The following is a 20,517-nucleotide window of genomic DNA, read 5'->3' on the forward strand; positions in this document are numbered from 1 at the left end:
GCACAATACCTTTTTTAAAGAGTTGACTGACTGTTTATAAATTATACCTGATCCAGAAATTTCACCCACTATTGACAATTACTGCCTCAAATTCCAGGTTATATTTGTGGAGAAAAAACAGAGGGTACAATTCCTCTAACCTACTTTTATGTCCACTCTAGAATAATATGAATCCTACCCCTTTGTTTGCATTTGTCTTAAATGAAAGCAGCTAACATGACAGTCATTGGAGAAAATTTTAGGGAAAAAAACCCACCGGGATACACAGCAAATATAAGACTGAAAAGATGTTTTATCTGTTTGTGTGTTCCCATAATACCCTGTTTCCCATAATGTCTAAGTAGCTCTCACTAGGTTAGTGTTTGAAAAACAAACATGACAGATTAGGTACCTCTTTCTTCTTGAGCAGAACTGTGCATGCAGGGCTTTGTTTATGCACATGCTGGCCCTTATGAATTAAAAGCCTAGCTGAAAACATGCTCTTTGCTTGTGCTATTGAAGGTGAAGCAAACTGGGCTAGCTCTCAATGTCTACAGGTATTTCACAGTCTGCCTGATCCTTCAGAAACCTCTCTGATCCAAGATTTAACACAAACATTTCGGAGTATCAGTCACATATTTCAAATGCAGTATCTCATTTTGCTGGGGTATTTTCTGCTTTCCCAAAATCAGTTTAAAAAGTATTGACAATTTTGCATTAATTATTACACTCTCCGATTCACCAGGATCAATTGACAGTAATAAAATTACAAATTTCACCTTCAAAGCATTATACATCACAGTGTTTCTGCTATTTCTACTAGATTAATTTCTCAAGGTAATAGGTTGCTTTTGGCAGGCTTGCTAGTCTGTATCTTTATGAGGCAAAGAATGGACGAACTAGGGAACAGATTACAGGAATCCATCACAGATTTTTCAAAGATGAGTCAAAGATTAAAGCTGACTTTAGTCAGGCAGAAAGACTAACTGAATTTTTTTTCATATCTGCATGAAACCACGGATTTACTACAACACAAGCTGTGGGTCTTCTGATTAAATACTTAAATGAAAATGCTGTCTTGTAACTGTGATACATATTAAAAGGTTACTGCACACCATTTTTTAGTATAAATGCATGATTTTAAAAAAATCTAAAAATTTTTGTACTGTGCGTAATACATGATTTTGATCCAACTTTGGTAGTTACATTTTTGCCTACTGGAAACCATGGAAAACATTTAACAGGAAAGAGTGCTCAACACTTTCTTAAAGAGCTTCTATAGTAGATGCTAACATACAAGAGACTCCTCTTCGAAGTGGTTCCACTTCAGTAGGTATGGAAGCAATTTCTTTGTATTAACTTGCACATCAGTCGAGTCTGTAAAATTACTGTGGAACATTGCGGAAAAATTACTAAAAAGGGGGGAATGTTTCTTTGAAAAGATAACTATTTTCCAAAAATACAAGATTAAATCTTACAGTGAAAGATTAGTGTAAGAAAACTTAATACAACAGAGATCAGAGGCTCAAAAACCTGGAGGATGCTTCTGCTTAATTTTAGAAGAAAACTGGTAAACCTGAGTGAGTTTCTGGCAATTTGGATGTGAGAGGGCAGGCCATTCATATCAGCCGGCTTGTTTTTCAAACCACATGTGAAAGACCTTCATGCAAATCCACCATGTATCTACTTCTGCAAATTGTTATTATAAGAAGTTAATCTTAAGAAATACAGGCAGCAAAGATGTCAAGAGTTAGTTTAGGACTGGAAGTCTTAAAAAAAAAAAAAAAAAAAGTAGTGAAAATAACTTGTAGGTTCAATCTGGTAAGTGTGTTTTTGAGCTGACAAGCTCACACAACAAAATTGTAGTATTTGAACTAAATTAATAAATCAGTGACTTTTATGTATCTAGAGATCTTATCATTATTCTTGCCACATCTAGGTCCCAGTTATATATATTACTCTTGCTAAGACCTGCTGCTGTACCACCACTCATGAAAGCTACACTGCCTACTGACAGAGTGCCCTCTTTGATTATGATTACACGGAGCCTTTTGAACTGTAATTCCTATTGCACAGAGCTCCAGTACTGAAGCAGCAGCTTGGGCAGTTTTACCATGGTGGTAAATTAGATGCTAGGTCTGTTGCTGTATCAAAATCAAATTCACTTCATCAGTTGTACAACTTTACCAAAACCACCATCAGCTACTGATAATTACGGCTCTGAAAATTAATGCATCTATGTCTATCGCATTATGGTATTAGAAGTTGAGCAACGTCTTAGGCATTTTTTTCCAAGGTACTGCTAGAGTAAATACTGAGGGACTGAATCTAGGGGTGGCAAATCAGTGTTAGGAAGTGCTCCTCCTCTGGATTCACTTTAGACAGAAAAGTATGCCTACAAGGAAACATGGGAACCATCCATGAGTTCAGATGGGAACCTACCTTTGGAACACACTGCTCCACAGAGAGATGGAATGCTTTAGGTGACCTTAAATAGTTGGAGACAACAGTGTTATGACCTGGGACTGGAAAATTGCCAGTTTGCACACGGGATATACCAAGACCTTGCCTTTTTCACCTCCTGGTCCCAGGATAGGAGAACTGGCAATAGAAACCTTTCTACAGATACAACATTCTCCTAGAAAATAAAGCTGCAGACATACTACAGTTGTAGGGTAAACAAAACTTTAGCTCCAATGAAGTCTTCAAAGCTATCTGCAATAGATTAAAAAAAAAAAAACCTCAAAAGATAAACAGGAAGTCTGTAAGCACTAGGAAACCACTCATGTCCTCCTGTTTTCTCCCCTCCAGCTTCATAGTACAGAGGATGAAGCAAAAAAAGTGAGAAGGGATTAACAGAAGCTGCAACAATAGAAAGTGCCTGCAGCTCCTACTACAGGTTGCAGTCAGTTATGCTCTTTCCTTGTGTGCGGTTCTGGTCACCTTTTCTCAAAAAAGGATCTTTATGAGAATTAGAAGCAGTAAAGAAAATGATTACAAGGAAGATTATACACTATGAAATGGTTTCCACATGAGGAGATACTAAAACACAAACCAGGCCACTCCAGATAAAGGAAGAGAAAGAAGACAGGATGGTAGGAAGATGTTAGACCTCCATATAGAGCGTGGAAAAAGCGAAGAGGTAATGGTTACACACTGTTCTTCACAATATAAGAAACTGGGTGAAATAATTTAAATATGCATTATAGTAAATGGCATATCTTTTAAGTATGCTGCATTTTTTTTTTCCTTGAAGGACACGTAGAGCAGACTGCTACAAAAGCAGAACTATTTGCTTTTTGTCCGAGCAGGCTAGAAAAACTTTGGCCTGGTGCAGGATACATAAATTAACATGAGTTGCCCTACAGAAGTTAATTAAACCACAAAATTGTGTCATGTCTGCAGCTAATCAATTTCAAATGGTAAAGAGAAAATGATATAAATCTTAAGTATTGAAAGGTAACTCAGCTTTGCTTTAAAATTTCTGTAATAAGACAGAGCACTATTGGAATCAAAAATAGATGCATGAACTGAAGCACATGTAACAATAAATGAATAGATATTTCCAGTGCATTGCTTCCACACCACAGGGCAAATTCTGTTATTTAATATTTCTTGCTAAAGTTCTGGAAGAATATCACAACCATTATAAATTTAGAAGTACACTGAAGATGAAAAAAATCAAAGACAGAAAACATCAAATTGCAATGCATCAAAACCATCACTTTGTATGAACACTGGAAAGTAATGAGTACAACTGAAGAAAGTCCATACCAGGAAAGAGTAGCCCCCCTAAAAAGCTCTATGTTCTTAGACATTGTAATAAAACAAACTTTCTAAATTCTATGAAAATTCAATTAGTTTTCACATTACAATATTATAATTACATTAAGGCAAGCTTCAAATAAATCTTCTTCACAATGACTGCTCATAACAGAGGGCTTTTGACTGCAGAAATTGGAAACTGAAACTTGCTAAAGTTGATGCTACCTTTTAGGCTATCTTTCAGGATTCTGTACCTTTATTTAGGTTAGCTTCTGACATTTCAGTTGAGTTTTCCACTCTTTAAACATCATACTGTTGTGTAAAAACATTGAATAACCACTACTGAAAAGAAATATGTGGACAAAAGTAAATTGCTGCAAGCAAAATATGATTTTCCAACTGATCACAGATATTCAAATATGTGAAAACTAGCCAAAGTCTTAAATTTCTATTTATCTCACTTTAGTAAACAATAAAAATACATACAACTACTGAAATTATCTGTATGGGTATACTCATATATAGTAGAAGCCTATACTACATCAATTAAGTGGCAATCCTTTATAGATTTGAATGCCTGGAAATTAAACAAAACAATATATAAAGCCAAAAAAAGTCAAAAGAAAATAAAATAAGTCAAGAAAAATTAACATCTGCAAACAGCTGAACAAGTCACCATGTATATTTCATCACTAAATTGCATCTTTTATTCAACCACTTTAAAGTATTCTAGACCCCTAAAAAAAATTCCATACAGTACATGAAATCTTGCAAGCCTAATTGCAGTCTTGGTAACAAAATATGCTACTGAAGATACAGCAATTCCATCAGCCTCTTGTGGCAATTACAGCTTTGTTGCATTCTCAATGTGCATAATTAGGCACAATTCACTGCATAAATAACAGCGCTCCACCCAAAAAACTTCTGTCAGTAACATTTTTGTGACTGCAACGTGTGTTCAGAGTTTAGAATATTTGCATTAGGCCAATATTTGTTGAAATTCAGTTTTTTAGGTCTCCAAAACACTAAGCTTCTGTGCTGTCAGTCTTTTTTCTTTAACAGACAATATTCTCAGAAGACTGGGCAAAAATATACCTGAGTTATTCTTAGCAGCAGGGAAGCTGCATATAGATAGCGCATTAGCAAACAAAATCTTTAATCAAGTTCAGGTTTGTGTTTAGTAATTTGTTCACAAATGTTTTTGCGGTTTATTCAACAATATCTGTGACCTATCAAAACTATTTCTGCTGTTTTACCATAGCTCAGTGCCAACATATCCCAACAACTAAGAGTCACAAAGGATATTCTCAGAGTACTGTTTATTGTATGCGTTTTAATTTTACACTCAAAACAAGTCTTACCCAGCTCTCGTTGTTTTATATTCCACCTTAAGGATAGGTTTGCAAGGTTCTGGCTTCTTTCCATCCTTCAGCTGCTTTCCTAAAGCAAATTATTTTCTTCTGTTAAACTTACAATTCTATAACATGAAGAAAAATTATGAAGTTCCCTGTGCAATTTACAAAATAGAACATTCGCACAAGATATTTCACACCTCTAACAAATACAGCGTATGCCTTGAAATAATAGCATTGAAGATTTGCTGACACTGTCAGCACATTATATATATATAGATATATCTATAAGTGTTGTAGAATATTTGTTTTTAAAAATAAAATCTTCCTCTGAAAAGTCATTGTAAGTACCACCGGAAGATTTAAAATCTACCTCATGCCTACTATTTTGTAATTAAAATTGCTCAACTTAAAAGCAAACTGAGGTTTATTCTGACTGGCATCCTTATGAGCTAAGACTTGAATTTGAAAGCAAATTATTTTTTTTTACTGTGCACTATTAGTAACTAAAGTTTCTACAGATTCAACTTCCCATGGACACAGTAGAAGAGTACAGTGTAAATATATATCCTTTCCATCTGTACATTCATCAAATTTGATACAACCTGCAAAATTTTGCAGAAAATTTAAGTTGCAGTCCAGGATCAAAATATAAATGGTTATTGAGAGAGACCAAAGCATAATAGTCTTGTCCAACTAATCTCACTACCATAACAGCAGTCAGTTGTTATTTTTTGACTGCTACAGGACGATGAGATACCCACTGCTTCCTCTTTCCGCTCTGGACAACAGGGTCTGCAGCCAACCCAGTAATCAAAGACTTGCTGAAGGCTCCGACAGGTAAACTGGGAGGCTTAACTACAGCATCTTATACTGTAACTGTAGCCTGCAGATGATCCTCACACTTAAGAGTCTGAGGAAAATAAACTGCTAACACACATGATCCAGACACATACACACCACAATTTTTTTTTTTTTTTTGGAAGAGCAGCAACATACTTCACCTAAGAACAACATGTAATGCTAATTTCCTAGTCCAAAATCAATACGCATTTATTTGAGAATTGGGAACATCTGACCAGACGTTAGTTTTATTGTTATAAACCTTTCCAAGATTTTGTATGGTAATCTACAGCTTTATACATGAAACAGATGCTCACTTATATGTATTTTAAGCAACAAATGGGACTGTAACGTCAAGCAAAATGCAAGCCTGGCAAAATATGCATTAGTTAAAATTAAGAACAATGTCATAATTTGAAGAATCCAAGTTCAGAGATTTAGACATCACTGCACCGATTTGTACTTTCTTATTTCATAATCCCTTGGTTTTACTTAAATGAAAACTATCGGAAGTTGATATGAGAGAGCTAAAATATTTTTAGCTTGCACTGAACAAGTGGATTTTAAAAACCTGGTTTTGTAAAAAATGTTTCTATTAAAATAAGTGTAAAATACTATTTTTGCTCTGTTTTAAGAGCTGTCAGAAATGGTAGGTACCCATTTCCATCTTACCATGTGGAGTGATTGTCTGAAATGGTTTGGTAGGAGATTTTACATTCCATATGGTCAAGGTACCATCTGAGTGACTACAAATAAATTGTTTTCCTTCATGATGCCACGCCACAGAGTGGATAGCCTATGTAACAAAGAAAAGAAACAACGTAGAAATTTAGTATCATTTCATCCTTACTGCTTTCTCAAGCCCATAGATAGCAAAAAGAAATGACTGAAAGCACTAAGCACATACACACGGACATACACATGTACATATTGCTCTTAATATACATGATTAGCTTTCAGTGCTAAACTTCTTTCAGACATTCTATCAAAACTATTGTCTTGATTCTTGATTGTATTAACGTATTTAAAGGGAAAAAAGCCCTACGCAGAATGCAGAAGTAAAGTACTTTTCAACAATGGGCAGCATGGAGAAAATAACTGCAAGCTCTCATTTGGCATAAAAAATTTTATTTTGGGGAGAAATATGCTGTCCTTATAAAAAAGGAGTCACTTGATGGAATTATTAAAATCGAATGCTGCAATAGTTGTTCTGAGATACAGAAAACTGCAGGAAGCTACTATCAAATCTTTGTACAAACAGAGAAACAATTTTGGATTTATAAAATCAAGAAGGGAATGATTAGCCATACCACATGACATAGCTAAAGAAGAATAAATGAAATTTAATTTCTGCCTTAAGGCCAGAGAAAGGTAAAAAAATGAAGTGAAGAGTGCAGATAAAGCAGCAAAGAGATTAACTAGTAAGTATAAAAGATCTTTGCTGCCATTTTTCCAGCATTTCTATTAGTACATAAAGACATTATCATACCATTAGATGATGTTCAAGGGAATTTTAGTTATTGCAGGAAAGCATCAATAAATAATGAGAACCCATTTTACATGTATATATGCGTGTGTGTGTGTGTGTGTGTGTGTATGAGTATATGTACACACACATTTTGAGATCTCTACTGCCTAAAAGGTGCAGGAGAAATATTATCCACTAGCAGTATTAAACTTTGATTCTACTGAGAAGGTAGTTTTGCTTCATACTTACTGCAAAGACTTAAAGCAGGAATTGAATGGATGAATGCTGATGGACTGCACAATCCCATCCCTTTAATACCCTCAGTATTCCCTCAGTAGTAGAGATCCTATCTGAAAGCTAGGTCACGGCTTACACTCACCCCAACTCCTCAGGTACCCAGGAATCTCCTCTGCAAGGCAACCTGGATGCGTGAGCAGTAAGGAACCCTACCTAGCAGTGAAAACTTAGCCAGGTGAAGTACAAATCACAGAGGACAGGTCTAAGCTAGTTATGCCTAAATTGATTACATATAAACCAGACCTTCATGTTTTACAAAATTTATACAAAAAAGCCAAAACAGCTTCCAGTAACGTGATTAGGAGAATCCGGACATTCAATGATAAGCAAAGGAAAATGACTACTATATGCAAGTGCAGAGTCCCCAGTAGAAGCTGTTTCAACAGAAAAAAACCCATTCATCAGGATATCTGTAAACCGCAGATTAACTGTAAATTTAACACTTCTCGGAGTCCAATCTTTATCTTGATCCCTCTGGAATCACCACAGATTTTGTTAGAGGACAGACTCAGTACAGCAATATTGCATCTACACATACATAGCTCAGAAACCTAGACATCTCCCATGAAGTTACCCTACAGCCATGAAGGGAAATAGCATTGCTCATTCTCTCTGCGAGGTAAGTTTTTATTAGCAAATAAAAGTAGGCAAAATTGCTTTTATAATTCCTACGTATAATCTAATTTGAAGAATTGTTTTTATTTACCAAGGAAGAACCAAATAATCTTAGGTTCCATTTCAAAAAGCTCACTTCACTAAGAAAAGAAATGATCTGTACTACGACTAGCAATACAACGTAGAAAAGGATTTTTTAAATATTCTTCCATATGGAGTCTAACCCTGACAACAGTAAACAAGCTCACACAATGCAGACAGAACAGTTTTTGATATGTGTATGTGTAGAAACAGGCCTTAAGAACCTATAACAAAGCAAACTGCATAGAAGGAAGCACAGACTATCAGACCTGAACCAGGTTTTTCCGTTTCTTGAAAAATAAGGTCAAGAGGCAGAGAAATACAACCACCCATTACTGTTGAAGTGGCATTATGCTTATGAACATGAAAGATCTGATAAATGGAGCACAAAGGACAAGGATGATTGCTATCACTTAATTTCTGTGAGGAACCTGATGGGATGGAAAGAACACTGAAAAAGAATAATGAGGCCTTTGGCTTTATGACTGTTTATTGCCTAGTTTTATCGAGCATCTGGATACACTTACTGATGCAGTTAAATACTATTTAATGCATACCAGAGATGTTTTATGTATCTTTAAAATAATTCAACTAACAATTCCCTAGGCAAAGTATGATGAACTTTGCTACAGAGCACCATCCTCTGATATCATGTAATTCACCAAACTTTTTGTAAGCCTGAGAAACCACACCAAAGACCTGTAATTAGCTGTAGAATAATCTCTAGGTATAAAAGAGGCTAGTATATTTATAACAACAAATCAGTTGCAATTAAAAAAAAAAAAAAACCAATCATTTTAGGTGGTACTAGTTGGCAGGTATCAGCAGTGTCAACCACCAAAAGAAAATAAAGCTGATAACCAGAAATCATCCCAATGCTCAAGAGCAAAACTTTAGATGTTTTTTCCCCATGGTTAGTGACTGTGCTAGAATTTGAAAGCACAGCGTTCAAGACAGAAAAATCTGGCAGAGCCTACTGAAGCTGCAAAGCTATACCTAGGTTCTTCGACACTAAGAAGCCCCTAACAGTAATATATTTTTCCAATACGTTTACATGAATGTTTCAGATCTATAACATAACTCTTTCAAATTTTAATCGTAATTCTCTGGCTTGGTTTTAAAACTTCACTTGGTACCCTTTTGGTACCCAAACACAGCAGTATGCTTATATCAGCCAGGGCTTTTATTCAACTGTATCTCAAAATTTTTTTTGTGGACTATATCACTGGTCACTTGGACCCCAAACAGACAAACTCTTACCACAACATTACACACTGCAACCACGGGGAACTGTTGCTATATTTAGGGCACAAGTTGTTTGCATCCTGAAGAAGAACTGTTTGCACAGGCTGCCCCAGACCTGACACAACTTACACTCCAAACACTTCTGTTTACTAGCGTACCCTGAGTACTAGGAACTTGTACAAGTAACTTGTATATGGAATGCTCCATAAAAAAGTAAATTTAAAGATTTATTTAGATAAAATTAATTATTTAGTGTGAAACCTTTGGCTATAAAGTAATCCTACCACACCTTTCACTTTGATTCTAAGTTAAGGTAGGAGTCCTGGGCTATATGAAAAGGTGGTTTCAAAACTTTTTCTGAGGCAGTTACATGTTTTCTAGAAAAAATTTGATTCTTACTTTTTCTAGTAATAAAATCAGCATGATTAGATTGATTGTCCTATCAAGACTTAACCAAAATGTAGACACTGACCATCCTAGAGTATTATGTGGAGACAGGCTGTGCACACAGGAAGCCTCACATTCACCAGCTGTTCCAGAAGTATTATCCCTTGTGGAAGCATGACTGCTACGCTGCCTGCAAAGAAGGTGAATATTTCTGATTTTCAGAGGGAAACATATTCTTGCAATGCCCGCAACACTTAGCTGAGTGAGACTGTGGGATTGTAAGGTGCAAGTACAAATGAGAAGCTGAAAAAGTGAGAGGAAAAAATTAAAAGCATTTATATGCAAGCCTCCTGTAGAAATGTCTTTAAAATAGTAATCACTAGCTTTTAAAGATACCCGTGCATTTTAAAATTGTTTTTAAACTGTTACAATAGATTGTCAATATCCCTAGAAATCCCTATGATTTCTTGGCTCTTCAGAGAAATAATCAAGATTAATTATAAAAAACACTCTCTATGTATGGTTTAAGAGCTAAACTGATCGATAAAAACAAGTTTTGATCTTATTGCTCACTCACTTGGGGGCGTGCGTGTAACTATTTCAGTTCCTAAAAATACCATATACAAAAAATCCCTTTCTTTCAAATTCCTACACACTTTTTTTAACCCTATAGCTGATAACATGCATCTCATTTCAGAAAAGTTTGAGGCCTCTCTTCATATCCTCTTTTCCTGTGAGACAAGATATGTGCAGAAACACACAGATACTTCGATTTGAATATGAAAGCTATTTAGCTAAGCTGTTTCTACAAGACTTAGTAGAAGAGAATGACACATTATGCTAATACCAAGTTTATACTACTGCAAATACAACTAAAATACAACTGCTACCACTCAGAACCAATCTAGGTAAATTTGTGGGTTTGTTTTTTTTTTTTTTTTTCCTTTTAAAGGTGCTTCCTTGCTTGCTTTTCAAGTGTTGTAGATCTGTATTGGTAAAATATCCTGCACTCATGCACCAGAATCAAGGAAAATCTATTTACTATTCTCTGAATTTGACTGTGATTCTTTACTTTTCCGTGCATTTAATCGAGCTTGGAATATGTTGTGTTTGACTGCTCAAGTTCATCATAGGAGCTTAGTTACTTTATTGGTGATGCTGCTCGCTGTAGCCTATTCAGATTTCACTGTCCTATTATGATAGTACTCCATTTCTTGCATAGAAATGACAGTATTTTCTAGTAAACTTGAACTGACAACACCGATTCCTTCTGTGCAGGATTACCAAAACATTCAATATAGGAGTACCTATGCCAGCTATCCTGTTAATAGCCTAAAAAAGAAAGGGAAAAAAAATGCCACAAGGAGAAACTAAAGAAAGCTGCTACTGAGACTTAAACTGTGGTATTTCCCATGAAGCTCATTTTAATGCAGTGAAATGTCCAAAGGGCATAATGATTGCACAGAAATGCTTGTGTTTCCAACAAGTCATAGATGAGGGAGTTTTTTGTTTGTTTTTGTTTAAATCTCATGGGTTACTCTGACATGTTTTTAATGCTGTAAAATAATCTCTTACACTCAGCCATGCACCAAAAGATTTGAGTCTAGAAATAGTAATCTATAATACATTTGCTCAGTTAATGCTATCAAAGCTTAGCTTAAACCAGAATAAGCAGAACGCTGCTTTAAAAAAGAACTCAAAAAAAAGTTAGTTTTCAGAAGTTGCACTTGTTATTGTTTAGAAACCAAGAAATATTTGAGAAATTTCTTCCATGATTGCAAATACAGAATGGGAAATGTCTGCAGAATCAAGTGTATTCCATAGGAGAAATACATTAAAATATTTTGTAATTACAACTGTTTTGAAAATTCTTCATTTTTAAAGTTCTAAGCCTCCTTGATGCTCAGGAAATTCTGAACGAAACCAACTAGGAAGCTTAAAAAGCTGTAGCAGGATTCAGCTTCTTCCTTGGGGATGTTGCACAGCTATCTTGCCACAAGCGTCTGAGCATGCAGGAAGTTCGGTCCTCCTTGTCTTATAGTAGAAGATGACATTTGGACCTCTGGATACTTTTGACCTTTTGAGTCAAAATGAGTTACGTCAAATGCTGCTGGTAGATTGCTGTGGGCACAGCCCCATGAGTTACATGTTCTGAAGAACAATGCCAACTAAACAAGGATGACAGTGGAGAAGACTATTGCAAAGACAAGGTTTCCAGGAAAAAAACAGTCTTTATGGTATTAATGTGCCTGGCTACCCAGTTCACAACACCCGCTGTCACTCATTGACAGCCACCATCATTTAAAAAAATAGGAGAAGTGTATGTGCTTTCCAGTGCTGCAATTGGGAAGAAACGGTGCACCTGGAGAGGAGCCAGCTCCTAGCTCCTGACAGAAATGCAAAGCATGTAGCTGGCATGCAGAATTGTAGTCGCACTGCAGTGCCTGGTCGTGTTAGTGACAATCTTGGAAAGCCCAGCAGCAGCACCCATCATGCCACAGGTGGAGCGCAGCAATCTGTTAACAGGGATAGAGTCAGGGATCACCTTTGCAATGACTGAGTGGTGATGGATTTTACTAAACTGGTGGGGCCACATGGTGAACTAGTGGCAGAAAAGCTGACCATATTGTGATAGGGTTAGAGTCAAAGAAAGTTTCCCCAGTGCTAATGAGCAGGCCTGCTTCACCAAGGTAAGTGACCACCACACACTTCAGGGGTCTGACTGGGCAGCAGCATAGTCAGGAAAAAAGAAGGTGGACCTTTCACCAGATAGTATTTCCCACATCTGATGAGGAGTCCTGCACTAGGAGTTTTCAAGTGTGCCTAGTCCAGAGTAAGTTGTTCTCTTCTTACTGGTTGTCAACTGCACGATCAGAAGAGCCTTTCATCAAGAACAAGTGATGAACCAAGAAGAGTCCTCTGCTCCTACTACAAAGGCAGAACATCAAGTTCATTACCCTCTGTAGAAGAGGCACCTGAAATGTATTTGTGGATGGAATACAGTCTTTCCAGCCAGCATATGAAAGAAGCTTTGGGAAAAGTCACTGAACCAGGAAATCAGCAAGAAACAACAGCTAGAAAAATTTTATGCACAGAGGTATTCAAATTTAGAGGTTTGTTGGCAGGAAATGAAATGGCAGTGAGTAGCCTCTGCTCTGTGCAGGAGATCCCGTGAGATAAGGCTTTATTGCACCAATGCTAGAATGTACGCGTGCACTTTCTTCCTGCACAAAGAAAACTGCTATATTGCCACAAGATTTTGCTATATTATCTGATGATTTTCCCTGAAATTTAAGTCTTCATGTGTAATGGATCTTTCAAAGTGAGCACTCTTCTTTAGGGTTATGGAAAAAGAGGAAAAGAGTTAATTCTAATACTATGACTTGCTTTGTCGCCATGCAGCCGCAGATACTGACGGAAGGATGTAGTTGGGGTCAGGGCAAAGCTGCCTCTTTGGGTAGCAGCACAATCTTATATTAGATTAAGCTAATCAATCTTACCAAAGCCCTTGGTATGATGTCACAATTATAATAAGTATTGCAATATGTCACGCTAATTATTATTGGGGGTGGAAGGTCAGAAGGAGCAGAAAAAGGAATGAATATTCCTATGAGTTTTTAGTCTCCTTAATTATAAAGGGAGAGGAGGTCTTAGCTCTCCAGTCCACAAGAAAAACATGTTTCTTCCAGAAAGCCATTCAGGAGGAAGCTTAACCCTACTAGTTCTGAACAGTATTACATCTTGGTTATAACATTCTTGTAAAAATACTTTGCTTACTTCTGTAACATATCTTAAAAAAGATGCAACACCATCTCATTGTGACTAATGTATTATTTTAACTCTGGTCAGTATTACATGCTACTAAGAAAACTATGACCATGTTTGGTAAGAGAATGAAACTAATGTCAGCCTCAAAAATATTTTAACAAAATTTAAGATGTATCAGTCAAATTTCACATGGACACAGATAATTTGTTTCTGCCTAAAATTTTGCCTATTGGTCGCTTCTCTTACCTATAACTGTGATTAGTTGCATCCTCCTCTGTGCCCTGCTCAAGTCACTCATGATCTCCCCCACTTCTGAGTTTCCATTCTACTTTAAAATCTATACAACTGTACTAGTCTATCACTGAAAAAAAACGATTTCCTTACTATACACATACAGATATTTCCTTTTTGGATAAATTATTTGAATTGCTAAGTTATTGAACTAGAATGAACGGTTTACTATCTTATTACGAGAATTCCAATACTGCTTGTCAGTCACTCACTTTTTTCTTTATATCAGTTATGGTGTTACCTGTCTGAGACTCAGAAACTCAAGTTATTTACCTATCTACAGTGCTTTCTTTCAGTGTTGAGCAACTGAGACGGCTTTTCTCTTTTCTGTTAAGGAGACTGTCCATAAAAACTATTGGAATTTTATTATTTTGCAAGAATAAGAACTACTACTAAGACTTCAGAGAAGAGCAAGAAGAGCTTACAAGAGGTACAGAAAGACCTATAATATTAGGAAAGACTTAGATTAGAAAAAGACAATGGAGATACAAAGAAGTCTATAAAATCAAGTGATAGAGAGGGAATGAATTAGATGTATGCAACGAAATGAGAAGGTAGGATAACAAACCCACAGAGGGAGATTGCTCTTCACATAACGTACTTTGAGGCTCAGATTGGAATTTCTGAGCAGAAAGATATCACCAGCTCTGGTGATTTCCAGAAAACACAAAGCAAACCAAGCTCTAGAAGCTTTAATGAACAAGCAGCGTGCACTTGTGCGAGAGAGAGATTTAATGTATGGGGGGGGGCAGGGAGAGAGAGAATTAAAGAGAATATCATCAGCATTTGTTTTCATCTTCGTTCAATTTTGGTCGCCTTCTGTCATGGAATCATCTTCAACTACACTAATGTTTAGGCTTTTGAGAGATTTTCCCCCCCACTTCAGAGAAACTCTCCATTCCTAGAGGAAACACACTATTTGTACCGAGCCAGAGCAAAAAGATACATGTCTTCTGAAAACTTCAGAAGACGACTAGGGAAAACATCATGCCCTTTGTGATACAAGGAGAAACATGCCTAGCTGGTAGTGAACAATGATGTAGACATTTTACAATAAATTAATCATTGATTTTATGCTATAACCTTAAATGAAATATATAAAGATGCACAGTATGTTGAATGATTTTTCTTAACCTCAGTCTTTCTACCAGCCTATATTTTCTCAAAATCAAGTTTTAAGGAATAAACATAATTCAACCATTGCTAAATTTAAACTTCCCTCAGCTTGAACTCAAACCTTGATTTTAACACACAAAGGAAAGGTTTATTTATCAGAAACATCCTAGTGAGTCAGTTTAGTGGTTTCTCTTTAATCACATTTCAGAGTATCTGAAAGATTCCAAAATTGTAGATTGCTGCACCATCCTGTTTCAAGTGAAGACTCCAGTTCTTAACATACGTGAAAGAGTCAACATTTCTCTGTAATGGATGAAGAGCTGAAAAAAATTGTCCCTCCATGCAAATTAGCAGAGAAATCCAATCCATGCTACCACTTATTGCACCAATTTTCAACTTAATAGACACTTATTCAATCTGAAGTTTCTATTATTCAAACCCTAGGGCTGTTTTAGATTTAGAGAAAGCTTCATATACTTGCAATTTCAAAAAGACCTATTTATTGATCTGCTGGTGACAGGAGCAGGAGAAGAAATAAATAGAATCTCAAAAACTGTATCTTTAGAATAGCAAATGATATCCTTTTTATAAGTAACACAGATACATTTGCATAAATGCTAGGCAGTACGGGGAAGACTGCATACTACTATTCATTTAAAGAAAACATTTTAAAAAACAGTTCATTCACAAAAGGAAGAACTACAAAGGAAGTGCTACTGAAAAAGGAACACTGACAAAAAAACCCTCTTATTACCTCATCATGTGTGTATCTGTAATCCGCCTTCTTTGACTTCAGATCCCACAACACCACTGTTCCAGATTCAAAGCCAATCAAAAGCTGCAATAATAAGCATAACCATGAAGTCTTCATACAGAGAAGCAAAAAACATTGTTTACAATACCTATAGCTCTTGCCCCATGGAGATACAGCATAACATTAAATGAAATAACTGGAAGTTGTGTAAAGACAGAAATTGCTGAGGTTTTCACAGCTTCTCACTATTTGAAAGGTGATTTACTTTGTACTTGCTTTGTTGTTCTCCTAAACTTCCAGCTAATACAACGCTAACACAACTGAAGCTAATACAATGTTAGAAAATATTTTGCATTTATCTTCAGAAGAGTCCTTGGAAATCCCTTTGTGTCCCATAACAGCCGATGTAAAATTCTTTCCTGAAGATAATCCTTTCTAGGTGAAAATGGGGGTGGGAGGGTGGACACAAACATGAGCGTGACACACAACTACTTTTTATTCACTAACCTGTTTTCTCGCTCACTGGCATCCATCCGGTCTGCTAAGATTAGCTGGAAGAACACACTGTCCCTTCCTGAGGTTTTAGGTAACCGCTTACTGTCTATAAGGAAACTATGTGCTATAAACTTGCTCCAGATGTTAATCACTATTGAGAAAACTGCCTAATGGAAGGCTAAGGCAAACATGTTAGCTGCTAAAAGGAAACCTAGAGAGAAATTAAGTCATTTTCAAAATCATCATTTCCCTAGAAGCAAAATTCTAAACCATTTCTGCAGGGCACAAAGATCTGAATTAACATATTGTTGAGGATCTAAGTTGTTTTGTTTTCCTTAAAGGCCACTTTAGATAGAAAAACAAGCTCAACATAAGGCAGTAGTAACAGTTTTGGTACTTGTTACGTACTACAAGAGGGCAATGAAGCTTCACCTTTCACAGTAGCTAGAGCCCCATTTTGAGATCCTCCCTCTGAGCAATGTTGCTACAGAAGAAGAGGATCTACTTGCTGTCGAAACAACCTATTTCCTGTGAGCAAACAAGAAACCTTCAAGCTACCCAGTTAACACACTGCCGTTGTATACATGCCTGTGTAGTCAGGGATGGAGATCAACATCACTTTGGTCTCCTGCTGTCCCTAGAAGTTTTGACTTGACAGCCTTTTCAGCATGTAAACATTTTCAAGGTCACCAGTTAGTTCAAATATGAAAAATCAGTTAGTTCAAATATGAAAAATAATAGAGGTTCTCCTAGCAGCTTAAATATAAAATATTTGATATATTTCAGTGCTCTACAGCACTAGAATACCCTAAAATAGTAAATATATTTATCTGGTAAAACTGTGAAATAAAAAGTAAACTGGTAAAGTGAATATTAGATATTTTTCCCCCACTACACTGTCAGGCATATCATTATGGTAAGGAAGATATTTTTAAAATAAGATACGTACTTTGTTCCTTTCCTATTTTAGTTTTAAACATTAGAAAAATCACAACACATAGCAGTCTAATAGCCTGGGCAAGTTTTAAAAATGTCGTACACAGGAGGTTCTAGCAATTGTATGGCTTTTATTTTCAGCAATATCTTTCTTGTGAGAAAGGAGAGAAATGTAAAGGCCAATCCTACAACACCGAGGAATACCATGACTGATAAAAAAAAAAAAAAAAAAACAAGAAGCCTTAACCTTTAATTGACAATGGCTAAGTGGGAGGAGGGTGCGTGGAATTCACCAGAACCAATAGGTCATTTGTCTCTTCTGAAGTCACCATAGCTTCACTACCTTCACTCATACTCCAGGGCCCACGATTCTGGAACGGGATTCAAACTTAACTCTAATGGGAAAAGCATTAGAGTCACGCACTTAATTCAGTGAGCTCGATCCAAATGCAAAAGATCTACTCGTAAAATTCTCCTTCTTAGACTGAATCCTCAGGAGTCTACAACACAAGCTTAAAGCTAGTATGCTATTAAAACATTCAAACCACTGCTGAGACGTAACTACCACTCCCTGAACTTTGCACTTTTACTCACTACTTAAAATGTAAATGTGTCAAAATAAAAAAAGGTAAGCAGAAAAATTATATTTCTCCTGCACATAGGGCAGAGAAAACAAAATTACTGTCCTTCTCCTAGAAGACTCTTCACATTTGGGAGTTCAAAACATCCTAGGAATATTTCCGTGAATGCCAAAGACTGACAAATACACAGTGTGAAAACTGAGTTCACACCAACAAAAATAAACATTTGGCACTTAAGTCAATCTGTTCAATCACTTAGACCTGAGCACTCTAGAGGGGAGTCATTAATAAAAACCTGTTTAAAGGGACATCTAGGTCTCTCTGGTATATCTCACTAAATTATGACCATGCTTTTGTCAGGGCTCTACATTGTTTTGGAAAAGAGATGCATATGGACTACTGTTTTCAAAACCCTCTTTCATATTAGGCTTTATTCCTACTGCTGAGATTAAGGAAAATCCTTCACGGTTATTCTTCAGTGTGCACCACAGCATCTGGATAGAAGCTGCAGTGGATCAGTTAGATCTTCTAAATAACTGTAAGAAGCACACAAGTTAAAGAATCTGAAGAACCTTCAAAAGGGTAAGTAATCCATATGGTACCAACCTAAGACTTGTTGGAGAGATCAGATACCTGAAGCATAGACTCAGTCTTGCAAATATGACTGAAGTGAGTGCATTACAGCAGAATCAAAATATGCAGTGTCACTCCACACACTTGACCATGCATAAATGATTCTACAACATGCAACGCTGTGTGGAATAAGGCACATAGAAAACATGGACAAGATGCTACTCCAGCACAAATGGAAGCATTTCTTTCCTTAATACAGCCTTCTGAGGGTTTCCTGGAATCTGTTACTTTAACACAATCAACTGCTCCCAGTGTAAAGGGAGAAATCAAGTTGTGCTTTGTGGCCGCTGTGTCACAGTATATGAAAACGGGCGTCTTGTGAGAATGTGTACTGTGAAAAAAGTTTTATCAAGATAAAAAGATCATGTTATTAATGTTATCTCACAAGATGAGAAGTCTAACACATAGTTCTTTCTAATATGTTCGGGTCAAGAGGATTTTTCTGAAGCACCCAGTGGTACCACAGGCCAGTTAGGTTTTATGTGATTTATTATAGCTGCTAAATAACGTTAGGTCAGTTAGACCTTGAATCCCTTCAAAATTGCTGCCTTGAATTAGCTAAACAAAAGAAAAGTACATAACATCCTATATAAATATACTTCAGTGACCACAAAGCGTTTAAGAGTTCTAAAACGGCAATAGCCTAAGACCATTATAAAATTTATTTACTTTCCATGCAACTACTTCTGCACTCAGGTTAGGTTTGTTTTTTGGTCAATAACATACTGCTTACCACAATACTTTAGCTTCCTTGCTTCTGTTTTCAAGGATTTTTGCAATTAAGCACTTTCACCTCTGTTTTCAAATGTTGCTAATTACAAGATGCATTCGACTTATCCCAGTTTATCTGACTAGAGTGTTTCCCTACAGTCATGTCTGTACTTTGCTTCATGTTTTTTGATACCAAAATCTTGATCTATCTTTCCTTTCATGCTTCCAACATCATCATTTTACTCAATCCCTCCTTAAGAAGCAGCAGTGTTCACAAACACTTTCAAAAATAAAACATCTTACTTGCAAAACAATGATTTAATAGTCTTTACACATATACTACCTTTCCTTCATCCATTGGATTGTCACTAATATGGACAATAGGTCCTGGGTGAGATTTGGATGACCTAAACAAGAAACATATCCACTTAATTAAAAGAAAAGTTTCCCCTTGCGCAAAATTTTATTACCAAAAAAAAAACCTCATTAAATGATTGCAAGTGGTACAAAAATTAAATCTCTCTACTTTCACAGTGAAACATTAAGAAATACAGACAAACAATGAAGCAGTCAACTTTTTCAAAAAATGAAATTAGACTCCTTAATACACTGATTAAGCTAAACCTAACTTAAGCTTACACATTGGACATATAAAATCTGCAGCTATAAACTCCATGTAAGCTATTTTAAGACTTAATGACATTCCAGCGTGAAGTCACTCTTGTACTTTTATCTTCAAGTCAGTAAATGCTTTCTACTTATTTTTTAAGCATTTATATCTTCCCTTTTTGTAAAAAGAAACAGAATTCATTTGCTGCTTATTTCCAATGCAGAAAAAGCTATTGTTAGCTTTATCTGCATTTAAATGTGTGTTACAACAAAGTTGGCACAGTTGGACACAATTTTATTTTTATGCTGGAAGAAGCAAGTCTTGCAAGAAGTCTCCTTTAGCTATTAGCGAGCCTTTTGTCTTTCAAGACTTGAGGTATTTCTGAAAGCAGTTGTGGTGGGGCAGGGGGAGGAATGGGATGGTATAGGACACCCAAAACACAGTTTGTCAAATTGGAATAGCTAACAAAACTCAAGAGAGGCTTAGCAATGTTTTTAATGCTTTAAATAAATCAGAAACCTGCCTTCATTTTGTGTGCAATGAAGGGGATAGCTCACTTCCAGACATCGAACATTCAGTCGTTTTTAATA

At 36.2% G+C, this 20,517-nt stretch overlaps 1 protein-coding gene across 9 annotated transcripts in view; it reads right to left on the bottom strand.

Moving 5' to 3' along the window:
* Positions 1 to 20,517, bottom strand: part of STXBP5 (syntaxin binding protein 5) — a 112,344-nt gene that overhangs the window by 45,644 nt on the left and 46,183 nt on the right. For all 9 annotated transcript variants that reach the window (XM_068938795.1, XM_068938804.1, XM_068938803.1 and 6 more), the window contains exons 6-9: positions 19,661 to 19,724; positions 15,962 to 16,045; positions 6,612 to 6,735; positions 5,106 to 5,184 (exon numbers count right to left, since the gene is read on the bottom strand). In XM_068938795.1, the coding sequence (XP_068794896.1) occupies positions 5,106 to 5,184; positions 6,612 to 6,735; positions 15,962 to 16,045; positions 19,661 to 19,724 (351 nt within the window). The remainder of the gene's footprint in view (positions 1 to 5,105; positions 5,185 to 6,611; positions 6,736 to 15,961; positions 16,046 to 19,660; positions 19,725 to 20,517) is intronic.

This window comes from Struthio camelus, chromosome 3 (assembly GCF_040807025.1).
Source record: "Struthio camelus isolate bStrCam1 chromosome 3, bStrCam1.hap1, whole genome shotgun sequence".
NCBI lineage: Eukaryota > Metazoa > Chordata > Aves > Struthioniformes > Struthionidae > Struthio > Struthio camelus.